Consider the following 13,213-nt stretch of genomic DNA (forward strand, 5'->3'; position numbering starts at 1 on the left):
AAAAAAATCAGAGTTCTCTATTCCTTGTGCAGTGAGGAGGGGGGTAAGAGGGTGTCAGCAAAACTGCTATCTTGGACTGATTGGTTTAGAAAAATAAAAGAGAAAAAAATAGCCAGTCAAATGCAAAACTACTGGAACTGATGTAATGGCAGAAGTGACAGGAGATAATACATCTGTTAAATACACCAAAACCAATTTTGATAATTACAGAGTATTTTAGATCGAAAACTGTTTCTGGATCTCAGCTGTTCAAACACTGTCATAGCAGGGACAGTTTAGATCAGTTTTCTCAGGACCATGTCCAGATAAGTTCTGTATATTCAAGACTGAAATTTCAGTTTTTCTCTTAGTAGAGTCTAAGTACAGTAGCAGCACAGATAAAAGACATTAGATTTTTCTTCTTTCTTTTATTGCAACCCATTGAAAGGTCAAAAGTTTCACGGAAAAATAGAAACTTACAAATTGTGTGAACAGTTTTAATGCACTCATAAAAAGACATGAAAAGAAAATGACTAAGATTCGGTACTGTATCTGCAATATAATTCATTGGCTTTATTCTGAAAATATTTGTTGCCATTTTTGAGTAAATAGAAAGCCCAGCATTACACATGTTCACATGTATTTACCATATTTAAAGCAAAAACTTTACTATATATTTTTTCAGAAGAAATTAGTTCATCCCCATTTTGAGAAATCTAAGAAGAAAACATTCAACAGCCTCACCAGAATTACCGTGAGCTGATGTCTCTCTGGTAAAAAACTATGCCATGGAAATCAACTTACAGTTTTACAGAGTTATGCAGCTATACTAAATAAGCTCTCTAGGTTACGCTACATCAGACTTTCTGGATTAGCAAAACATTTTGACAATAATGGCAACTCTTCAGCTGAAGCTTAAGCATTTCATACTTTGGATTAAAATGCTGTTACTCCTAAAAACAAATATCCAGTGTTATACACATAAAAACATTCTTAACCAAACAGTAATACTCTAAAACTTAATACAACTTCAAATTGAAACCGCAATGTCTATATAGTCACTATCCCCATGTTAAAATTAACTCCTTAGAACGCAACGTGACACACGGAAAATTAATCTTTTAACGTATTTACTCTTGGGGCTTTTTTTATACACTGTATTACAAAGCAAGTGATCCTACCAAACAATAGCTACAACAATAGGCCTCATGTTTAGAATGTCTTCTTGAGGTAAGCGCTCCTTGCATTGTAAGATCTGTTAAAATAACAACCACGCATGAATTGAGAGAAATCCCCTTAATGGCTTCTAACCATTTACTTGGATTGCCTGGTTCAGCAATATAACATAGCCAGAAGAGACGAGTCCACTTACAAAATATTAATAATAATATATATATATATATTTTTTCAATCAGATATTTAAACACTGTCTTTTAACTTCTGAATGTTGGTGTTTTCAATACCTGCTTGACTGGTAATGTAGTAGTGGTAACTGGTTATCAATATGAGTTCAAGCACTGTCTATAAGTCTATAAGACAATCCCAGCTCTTTGTAGATTTTCTTCTACACTGTGCATCTTAAAACTCCTAGGGTAGCTTTAGTAAACAATAAGCACTGAGTGTAGCTTCCAGTTTCAGCACAGAACTCTGCTGATCAGCCATACTGGTGCTAGCACTGAGTTACCATCTACAAATCAAAGGTAACACACAACCAAGGCGAAGTAAATAGAAAAAAACAAGCTTTCTATCTCTTATAACTCAAACTACCTATAGAACTAGTAGGAATCCACTTCAAGAAATCTGCCATTTCTTTTATGCAAACAAAGAAATACAACGCATTTCTAAAATTTTGTCTCAGTATCAGTACTTAGTTGTACAGTACATCAAAGTCAGTATACAGCTTTTTCCATTTTACTGTAACCTCTGTAAACTCACAATTATATTGCATTCATTGTATATATCACAATGAAAGGTTGTGAACCTCTGCAGCCCCTATTAGATCTACTGAAAGCAGCAGAGTGTAACTGTCATCTTGGTGCATGAAGTTAAGAGGCAGTAGACATACTGGGAGTCCAGCCCATTTGATAAGCTCGTTCCAATGTCCTCTTGCAATCCTGTAGAACAGTACTGAAGGTTATATGTGGATACTGCTGCACCAGCTGCTCCACTGTGGCTTCATTCACCTGCAATTGAAGAAAAGAATCCATGATGTGCAAAAAGTGAACAGAAGGGGCAATGTTATGCAAGCTAAATAAATAATCAAACTGGGCTCTTGGAAGGACTTACAGAATTGGGCTGTCCACTGATACAATAACCTACATAAAGAACAGCTCAACTCCATATTAAAGGGAGAATTTTGATACAGTATTCTAGCACATACTGTTTGATTATTTTTGATTGAAAGAAAAAAAAAAGACAAAATATCTCCATTTGAAAATAGCTTAGTTAAAAAACAAACAAACCCTGCAGTGTTTAATATGTTGAACTATTTTAATTGCATGCTTAAACAAGCTGACCACTCTTAGAGCACAAAACATAATTATTCAAAGAAAAGCAGTCTTCTTTAACATTGCATTGCACACATTTCTTTCTCTGTCTTGAAACACAAACACACTAGCTCAATGTTACTCAAGCAGATGCAGGTTTGAAATTTTTTATGGCTTTGGAAATAGAAAAGTGATTCCATCTCTCAATTAATTTATAGAACATTTTTTATACTTCTGCACATGCAATGCAGGAAGTCCACAATTAGCCTTATTGAAATTGAATTCCACAGTATGGTGGCTTTCAACGTGGCTGCAATGATAATTAGGAGATAAAAACAAGAAGAAAATAACACCAAGTATTTTATATTGCAGGTATATAAATTGGTAATATGGGTCAACTTTTCCAAGTCTTCAAAGTCCTGCTTTCTTCACATACCTCCCAGGTAGAAGTTTTTATTTTAGTCTTTTGGTGTGTGGCTATCAGCGAACAAAGGCATTTGTGTGCAGAAATGGGGGGATCAATAATTAAAATATACTATCTTGTTAGGTCAGAGATGTCCTTTCTAAACTTTAAATATCAAAGATAGCACCTTTTTTCTTGATTAGACAAGGCAATCAGAGAAGCCAAGCTAAATTTAACACCTTTACAATTGCAGCTCTATGAAGGGATTAATTTGTCAATTATTTTTAAGCTGATTGCAGTTCATATCACAAAAGTAGACAGCTTCCTTCAGCCTTTAGATAAATGAAAGATTAACTGAAGAACCATAACTTCTATGCAGCTATCTTTAAAATCCTTGCTAAAATGCTTGTACATTTTAAAATACATCAGTGCTGCACTGAAGTACTGAATTGCCTAGATCAGCAGAACGTACAACAGATATCATGACTTGGTTTATCCCACAGTGTCCCACAGAAGTAAAAAAAACAAAAACAAAAACAAATAAACAAACAAAAAATTAAAAAGCAACCAAACCAAACCAAACGAAACCAAACCAACAAACAAACAAAAAAAAACCCCACCTAAAATATTTACTACCTTTACAAATATCCATCTTGGGAATCATATTTTAAAGCACAGTGACCAGAATATCTAATAATATTTTTGTCCTTAAAAGATAACAAGGAATGCATCCTTCTGAGCAGTGATTGCTCACAATGACAGGGATAAATGAAAGGTTTAATATCCAGTTCTTCTACTTTGATAATAGAAACACTCAATCTTCATTGGAAGTTTCATCTAGCTGAGACTGACTTGGATAGAAAACTGGTTTAACTTCCCTTCATAGCACACACCGTACTCTTTTGGCAAATTACTACATTACAGTAACCTCTTCCAGTGCTGATAAACAAGAAGTGACTTTTAATAAATCAAAATGAAATCAGACATAGCACAAGTCCTCCAAAATATCTGATATTTATAGCTGAATACATACATACTTTCAAACTGTCAGCAGCACTTCACAGAAACATTGCTTGGAAGGGAAGAATTCCCTAAGCAGTGTTTGCTACTATTTGCCTATTCAAAAATAGCCAGAAGCCTCTTTACTCTAAATTTGTGGTGTGCAGTTGTGGCAAAATCTGCCATATTACAAGTGACTTCTCTTTGTGGTACACCAGTCAGAATGGAGATGCTCCTTCCGTTCTTTCCTATTGGAAAACTTAAGAGAGGAAATACCATTGATCTAATCAATATTTTTGAATATTAACAGCAAATAGAGATTATTATTCTTTGACACATACCTGATAGATATCATTCGTTAGAACGGCACTGATATTATATTTTGAGAGGATTTAATTGGTGCCATATTATAAGCAGATTTTCTGTTGCAGGGAACAAATAAGGCGAATTTGTTACATGGAGGACGTTCAAATTCAGGATAAGAGGTAGTGATCAGAGAAAGCCATGCATCCTCCATACCCTGGGACTTCTGGTTGAAGACTGAACGCATTTACAGAAGCAAAACTCTAGCTGGATGTAATGTGTTTACTGCAAGGCTAACTTAAGTGAAATAGCATAGCTCAGGATAATCAGGAAGACATATTATGTTACAATGGCTTCTTTTTGTCTTCAAATCTACAAATAAATCCATAGTAAACCATTTATCGCTAGCCATTGGTCCTTCTATCTTTTTAAAATAAATTACTGCAGTATAAATAATAAATAATACAATTATTACTAATTACTACTTTTGATATCAAGTGACAAACACAGTAAAAAGTAAACATAAGCATGCAGAGAACAGGCAAAACCACTGCAGAAGTGACTTTATGACAAAGTCATATATTTCATTACACAAACCTCAATGGTCAGGTTTCCCTATTTTTGTTACAGTGTCATAAGAACATTTAAAATTGTCTGATCCCAAACAATACCAAGTAGTATCAAACCATGAATTCGTCCCCTGTTTTGGATTGGACAGAGTTAATTTTCTTCAAAGAGAATTGTATAATTGTTTTTGATTTTTAATGAAAACAGTGTTCACTACACATGGATGTTTTAGTTGTCACAGAGCAGTGCTGCACAGAGCAAAGAATGCTGCAGTTTCTTATGCTTTCCTGCCAGAGGGGGGGCTGGGTATACATAAAGACCTAGGTGGAGACAGAAGGGATATTCCACATCACGTGGTATCATGCTCAGCAATAAAAGCTCAAGTAAAAAAAAGAGGAAATGTGAATTGACGCTGTTTGTCTTCCCAAGAAACCATTATGCATGATGAGTCCTGCTTGCAGGGAAGTGGCTGACCAACTGCCTGCTGATGGGAAGTAGCAAATTAATTTCTTGTTTTGATTTCCTTGCATCTTTGGCTTAACATAGTAAGCTGTCCTTATCTCAACCTGTAAGGTCTTGCACTTTTACCTTCCTTATTTTTAACCCTTCCCATCTGGGGAGAGCATGTGAGAGGCTGTGTGACACTGAGCTGCCTGCCAGGTTAAACAATAAAAAAAATCCTACGTATGCATTTGAAAACATTGTCACGGAAAGAAATTACTTTGAGTTTAAAATTGAGTTTACTGTCATGATAGAAGAAAAATTTATCCCCCCAAACTTCATGATAAATTATCAAATATACAAAGGCTGATCCAAAAGTAATGCCTCCCACTGTACTTTGTTGGCCCACAACATCAGAGGCAGATGGTGATGGTACAGCAGTAGAGGTTGAACCTTCCCAGCAATACTCTGTTACATTTTCTTAGACTGACTTAGAAGTGCATACAACGCAAAGGTATGTCACTGAACTTCTCCATGTCGAAAAAATGCCACCCACTGACATTCATCCACGCCTGCTGAATGATTATGGAGACCGAACAGTGGATATGAGCACAGTGAGTTGGTGGGTAGTGTGTTTCAGCACTGGTGACAGCACAGCCGTCACAGCACAAAGTGAACAGCATCTCGAAAAGCTCATCCATAATCAGCAGATTATGTGTTTACCTTCACACACACTTCCCCAGTCATAATCTGTTGATGAATTCAATGAATTGCCAACAGTGGTGGCAATGTTGGAATATTGCAGTTTTTGTGCCAGGTAGATCCCATGAATGCACACACAGGAGCAGAAAGAACTAGAAGATTATCAGGATCCTGATCCTAAGCTGAAGGCTTAAATATCCAGAGTCAGGCCAGAGAAGAAGACAACTTTTCTCTTGCAACAGAACACCAAACCCATACAAGTTTGAAGACCATGGAGCACATTGCCACTCTGGTCTGGACTGTCTCACCACATCCACCAAAGGTGCCTTTTGACTTCCACATGTTTTGGCAGATAAAGAGGGCTATATTGGTGACATTTTCCCAGCAGCAAAATCATCAGCTATGAAGCAGCGGGTTTCCTCTACTGGTGCAGATTTTTATGAGCAGAGCATGCAGACTCTTGTTCATTGCTAGCAACAATACATAGCTAGCAACAATAGCTAATGGCGGTGAATATGTTCAAAAATTGGGTTCTGTAGCAGAGAATTTGCTCAATCTGTGTCATTGGGCTCTTAGCATCTGTTGTTTCCACAGACATAAATAGGAAGCATTACTTTTGGAGTGACCCATGTATGTAACTTCTAGGTAAATGTAAATAGTTTCAATGCAAAGAAAATAACTGCAAACAGTGAAAATATATGCTGGACAAGATAGATTCAGTGAAAGAGTACATAATAGAAGAGGGGAAAAAAAAGATCCTATTTGGCAGTGGGACAGTCTGCATGGATCCCAGGCTGAGAAACAGAGGACCTTAAACCACAACTGACTCCCTACCAGAACATCTTTAAATCTTGAAAATCCGGTCAAACACTACAATAGCATAAAATTTTTAGCATCTTAGCATTTGACTAGAACTGCATCATACAGAAGGCAGGAAAATACAAGAAGACAAGAAATTTTTGTTCCTGTTAATGAGTAAGATAGATAAATAACATCTGAGTCAACTCCCTTGTCATTCTTCTCATAAGTTTCCCTAATGGTAGGATTAAGATGCAAAGAATTCTTATGCCTAACCATTAGAACAGAAGCTTCTGTCTTGCTGTTAAGAAGCAGTCTGGCTTGTGATAAAACAAAAGCACTGAATGTCATTCCCAAAATAAATTAATTACATAAAGAGCAATTTTCCATTCTGTTTGAACACTCTTGTTCACTGAATAAAAAAATAAAAATCTTCATATCTTAATATCCCTTAAAATGTTAGATTTTTCTTACATGTAACTTTTATTAATCCTTATGTTTTTATTTGTCACAAGGAAGACTACAGGCTAGAGACGAACTGTCTAAATTACCTAATGCTTAATCACTCATTTGAATTTGAACAGTCCTTCGATTATGTTTTAATACATAAGAAATGCAGCCCTCACTATAAAGAGTCAAACTAATAACTGTGTGTGAATCTGGTCATCAAACAGAAAGAATAAAACAACAAAGTTTGGTTTAAAACTTTTCTGACATAAAAATTTATTCTATACCACCATAAAAGCAAAGAAGATGAGTTCCTGTCAGGAGAAAGTGATATCATAAATTCCTAACTCATTTGGACAACTTACCTAGAAATAATGGTTTGGAATACTTTTTGCTTAAAGACATCTGACCACAAAACCATTACCTTCCTGAAAAGAACAACTGACTTTATGATAAAAGTTTTATTTGGGGTGAGGCCTCCTTAATTCTGTCGTTGGTGTAGATGTGCACACAACATTTGTAATATTATCTGTACTGGCAAAAAAGAAGAATATTTCATTTTGTGAGAACTAGGAATTATCTGGGAAAGAACATCCTCTGTACCATGTGATATAGATGAACATCCACGAAAGGACTGAGGGATCGCTTCTTTGACAAATAATCTCACTCTTACTCTGCTGGGTACACACACACTGTGTGTCAAATAATGATAAAAGTGAGAAATCTGCCTTTGTAACTCCTGCTCTTCAAGTAAAATGATCATCAACATGAAACTTGGAAATAAAAAAAAGCCTATAGTCTGCAAGTATTTCTCCCAGAAGTAACTAACTGTCATTTAAGAGCTTTCAGGTTAGTGATTTTTTTAGGTTCACGTTATACTGAAACTACTATTTTCAATTGATAATCTACTCACAGAAAAATATTTACTTAGATTTTTGATCTAGCATGCTAAATTTATTCATCACATGTGTATCCCAGTATTTATTGACTGGCACACCATTGATATCTTTTATGGATCACTATGAGAAACTATTTGTATGGAATCCTTCCTGAGTTCTCATGTGAAAATTCAAACTTCAAACATACATAGTAACTAGATAATTTCTAGGTTTTGCCAAGTCATTTGAGAGAACTGCAGTGATAATTTCAATATTGTTTTCTTTAATTTCAAGATCATAAAATAAAGAATTTCTAAATATTTTAAATTATCCCAAAGATAAATATTAAGGATTAAGGACTACTTTTCTTTACTTTTTGCTTTCATTATGTTCCCAGGACAGATCCAATTAAATTCAAGGGAATCAAGTTTTCCTAATCTTGTTAAGATAAATTAGGGATTACAGTTGAAACCATCAGTTGAAACAGACATTTCTTTTTAATGAGACTGATAGCTTCATTCATAAATGAGTAAGATAAGCAAAGATTTAAGGAATTTTCCTACATAAGACTCCCCTACTTACTCTTAGCTAATTTGCTAAAAGTTGGTGTCATATCTAATAGATGTCTTGGACTGGAATATTAAGTGGCAAATACAAGGGCTTTAAAAGCCTTTGGTTTTAATTCATGGAACTCCTTTAAGGAGTTATGTTTGCTTTCATTTAAGGAACACAAACAAAAAAAACAACAACCAACCCACCCGACAACAACAAAAGAGACATGCAGAAATGTACTAGTGCAAAGATGCAGTACTAGGACTAAGGAAAACTTGCCTATGCTCTTCCATGGTTTGTTTGTTGTAATATCGCAGAGTCATGGACTGCTGAAATAACTGCAGCATAGTATGTAATGTAGCTCTTTCACAACATCCCAGGCACTCTCCTTCTAGGGAGAATGCAGGTGTTTTCAGTTATTTAACTTTCTTTTTGTTCTTAAGGGTTTATTATGATGTTATTGAAATTGTAGCATTATGGGTATGCCATTCTTCCTCAGTATGTGTAGGAAAGTGATACACAAAAGCCCAATTTGCATGCAATAGACAAAAGAATGAATAAGCAGTCATTGTGTTCATCCATAATAAAAATAAATTAGAAGCATTTTATGTTCCAATTTTGTCTAATGTTTTAACATCAACATCCAAATTATTCACACCCAGAATTATTAAAAAATATGTATTTTCATTTGCACTTTCTCTTCTCTAAGCAACAGTTTGTTTCCCAAGTCTGAGTCCTAAAAAAAGTGTACTTAATAACAAATGTTTGATTTTTTTTCTGCTAATAGTTGAATGAATTATATTCTCAGGTGGCCCAATTATAACTGTTGCCTGTAGCCATAACAAAATTAAAGATTTCTGGAAACATTTTGTGTGAAGTGTACTTGATCACTGAAGGCAGACATATTCCACAGAGTTTCAATGACTGCCCTCATGCCCAGGGGCAGACCCTTTGTTCAGGACTTTAATAAAATTACAGCACTACCAATATTAGCACAACAACCTATAGTCCAAATGAAGACCCCTACAATTTCAACAAAAAATAAGATGCATTTTGACTTAGCAGACTCAGCCGTTAAAAAAACAAAACAAAACAAAACAAAAAAATCCTCACACATGCACACATAACCATTGTAGTTCTGGACTTATTAGTTGTGAAACTGACATGTATAGATGTTTTTTTTTTTTCCAAAATACTGATGTACTATTATTTTCATGGCATTCAGCAAGTTAATTATATTAAATTTCAGCAATTTATTTTCCACTTATATTTGAAAGGGGAAGTAGCTGGTAAGCAGAAATATCTGTAATTGTTTCTGTGGTAGAAATGAAATGAATGGAATGTCTAATATTTGATAGCAGCACTATTGGAAGGATTTCAGGAAATCTAGAAAGGCCGCTTTTTAAATATACCCCCCTTTTTATTTCTTTGCTTAAGTATTGACAGAAAGATACAGTCCTAGAGGGATGAGATTCCTTGTTGTTTACACAGGTGAGTGCTATTGCCTCAAACTGCTAGTCCCTGCACAGTTGCTACAGTCACAGAGAGGAAAGCATCACTGCAAGCTCACAACATAATCCATTTCAGGTCTCTGTGAGTCTGCATCATTTTCTAGAAGAGCCTGTGTCTCTGGTCTTGCTGTGCTAATCATTACTGCCACCAGATTATTGAATATTAAAGTTAAGTGATAAAGATTTTCAGTCTCAATTCTCTTTGCTTACTGTGAGGGCTTACTTTATTATTTCAGAGAAACCATTCTAAAAGAGCAGTTTAGTTTGTCTGGTTGGTTGCTTTGCTAACTTTGTTCATGGTAATCAGATGAACTTCTAGACTCTACCTACACAACTGCGGATGTTAAAATATTACCAGCATAAAAATTACTTCAAATTTATGATGAAACTCCATGCACTGCTTTGTTCTTACTTATAAAAACTGCAGTTAATAAAGAGCCATATACAATGAAATTACAGTGTTTATTTATATAGTGATAAATATTCTTTCAAATTACTTTCTTCCTATTGAATTAAAAGCACCAAATATTATCCTTTTTATTCTTGTACGCTAAGAATTATTTGAGTATGTTGTAGTTTAGTACTTGTCAAAATGGGAACCTGTAAAAATAACATAGAAATCGTTCTCCAAATTAGTCAGCTGGAAGAATGATTTCAAGTTTCTGAGGACAATGCTGCTAAAAAAAGAATCTTTCTTTTTTTATTATCCTGCTGATTACTCCACATAGTGTTTTCCTTAGTAGCTGTCTGTATCCTGATTTCAAACCATTGTTCTGTGGTTGAGAGCCCATCTTTTAATGCAGTATAACATGTCTAGGTATTGTTTTTAACAGTAAGAACAGACTCATTAACTCAACATCTTCAGCATACCGCCGTAGATATGTTGCTGAACTAACAGCCCAGTACATAACAATATTTTGGTAAAACAAGAGTTAAATCAGAAGTAGAAAACAGAAATACAGTTATTCAATTTGAATAAACAAATTCTTTTTTATATTTTTAGCAGATGCCTTCATTTATACATGTAATGGGTCTGTTATTCTAGTTAGCTAGGAAAAAATTACATTATTCTGTCTTTCAAAATTGTTATATTGAAAACCAAAGAGAAATAAATGCTGTTTTTCCCTTACATTTCAATAGCAAGGATAACTGGTTTCCTTGTACTGAGATTCACAGATTTTATGAATCTAAATTATTCATTGTGTGTAAAGAGATGTTCCATTGACAGCTTCTATACTGTACATACAAAATTAAAATAAATAATGAAATATCCTTTTTAATATGCAGGAAAGCCTCTTCAACAAATTATAGTGATTTAAGAGAAAATAACTGGTATAGAAATATTTTTAAAGGGAAGGATTGGATATCTCAAAACGAACTCCTTAAAAATGAAAAAGAAGGAATGGTACCAATTTTTCTAGTAACAATTGCTAGCGTTTTCTGAAGATGAGAGGCAGACTGCTGTACTAATTATATTAAAACAACCCCTGTCTGACTTTTTCTTTTCCAGTTGTGATCAAGAACAGATCTGGTCAAAAACGTATTTGAAATGTAAAGATTCAAAGATTCGCCTAATATATTATCTCCATTTCAATTCCTTTGCTTCAGCTATAAATTTAATTAAAAAATTTGTGGATTACGGGTAAAAATGTTTACAGACATACTTACTAATATACATACATACTAAAAAGAAGATTCTTTTTGCCTTGAGAGTTTTTTTTTTCACAGTCATGTGGCACTTCCACATATACAACAACTGCATCCCAGTAAATCCAATGATTTGCAGTTTGTGCAGGATATATACATCTAAAATGTTTCCAAAACAGGCTTTACTGAAGAACAAATCAATACATATATTTTTAAAATCTACCAATTTTCTAAAAATCTTAAGATACAAATGATTTCTTAACTGACTATTTCTGTGTTTAGGGGTAATCTATCTTCCTTGTGGTAATATAAAGGTTTTTTTTGGTTTTTTTTTTGTCACTTGTACTGACCATCGATTTCAGTGCGCAGTAAAAGTATAATAGGAAATATATGCTACAATTGATCTGAGAAAGTCATCTGGAATAAGCTGCAGACTCTCAGATGCATTTTCATTAGAAGTAATCTGAATTTCTAACCACCCCCCCACCCCCCCCCCGCCGCAAAAAAAAAAAAAAGGAAAAAAGGCCATGATGATTTATTAACTGACACAGAGAATGTATTTACAGCCAACTTTGTCAGACTCACTTCATTTCATTCACACATAGCTGTGAATGTTGAATTTTGCAGGCCTTTGTTTTTCAGCATCATCCTGCATATTTTCTCAAGAAATGTATCCTGCATTTAAATGGTAGCAATGATAACCATTGCAAATAGCACCACAGCTATTTGCTGTAGAAGTATCTTGAAATATGAAATTCTATGTGGGAAAAGTTGAAAATAACATGGGAAGATAATTCTGACACATTATTCAACCAGCCAAGCTATCAGACAGAAAAATGTGTCAAGTTTTTAGCCATGATTTCCTAGGTGATATCCAGCCATTTTCCATAAAGGTGAAGAGTTCAAACTGCCATTATTTAGAGCTGGTTGGGATTTTGTGAAAGCACAATAAAGAAGTGCTACAAAGACTTCTTTAAAATGAATTCTAGCAATAAATAGCGCTGAGAACAGTGCTCTCTTTCTCTGATTTATTTTGGAAATATAAAATATGCGATACTTAGAAATAATAAGTAAGTAGGGGTAGGAATGTAAAAAACTGCTTTCAAAAAAAGAAAGTTGACACACTTGGATTTCCATCTGTTAATCTGACGTGGGCTTCAGTTTACACCTACAGGATAGGATGCATGTAGGGCTCTTAGGAGCCCTGATGTCTATGCTGTGAAAGAAAAGCAAGTCTCCCCAAACTGCCCATGTGTCTCCTCAGATATGAAAACTATCCCTCTAGCTGTGCAAGAAAGCAGTCTGAGGACTTAAAAATTACCATTATTTACCAGTTGTATTTATAAAAAGACAAGTGATACTTTGAAGAATGCTCTTTCATAAGCTGTGATAAAAATAGAGATACAATTAAAATTTGGCTTGATGGACAGCCATGTTATTGGCTGCGGGAGGCTGGGCAGAGGCTAAATATTGCACTGGACTTGGAACCAATATTCTGCC

At 34.7% G+C, this 13,213-nt stretch overlaps 1 protein-coding gene across 1 annotated transcript in view; it reads right to left on the reverse strand.

Moving 5' to 3' along the window:
- Positions 1–406: 406 nt before the first annotated feature.
- FBXL17 (F-box and leucine rich repeat protein 17) overlaps positions 407–13,213 on the reverse strand; it is a 284,489-nt gene continuing 271,682 nt past the window's right edge. Inside the window, exon 9 of the mRNA XM_065744235.1 lies at positions 407–2,162. Coding sequence (XP_065600307.1) covers positions 2,025–2,162 — 138 coding nt within the window. The 3' untranslated portion in view covers positions 407–2,024. The remainder of the gene's footprint in view (positions 2,163–13,213) is intronic.

The sequence above is a fragment of the Cyrtonyx montezumae genome, unplaced genomic scaffold (genome assembly GCF_038088225.1).
Source record: "Cyrtonyx montezumae isolate F1298 unplaced genomic scaffold, pur_monq_1.0 scaffold_30, whole genome shotgun sequence".
In the NCBI taxonomy this organism is placed as follows: domain Eukaryota; kingdom Metazoa; phylum Chordata; class Aves; order Galliformes; family Odontophoridae; genus Cyrtonyx; species Cyrtonyx montezumae.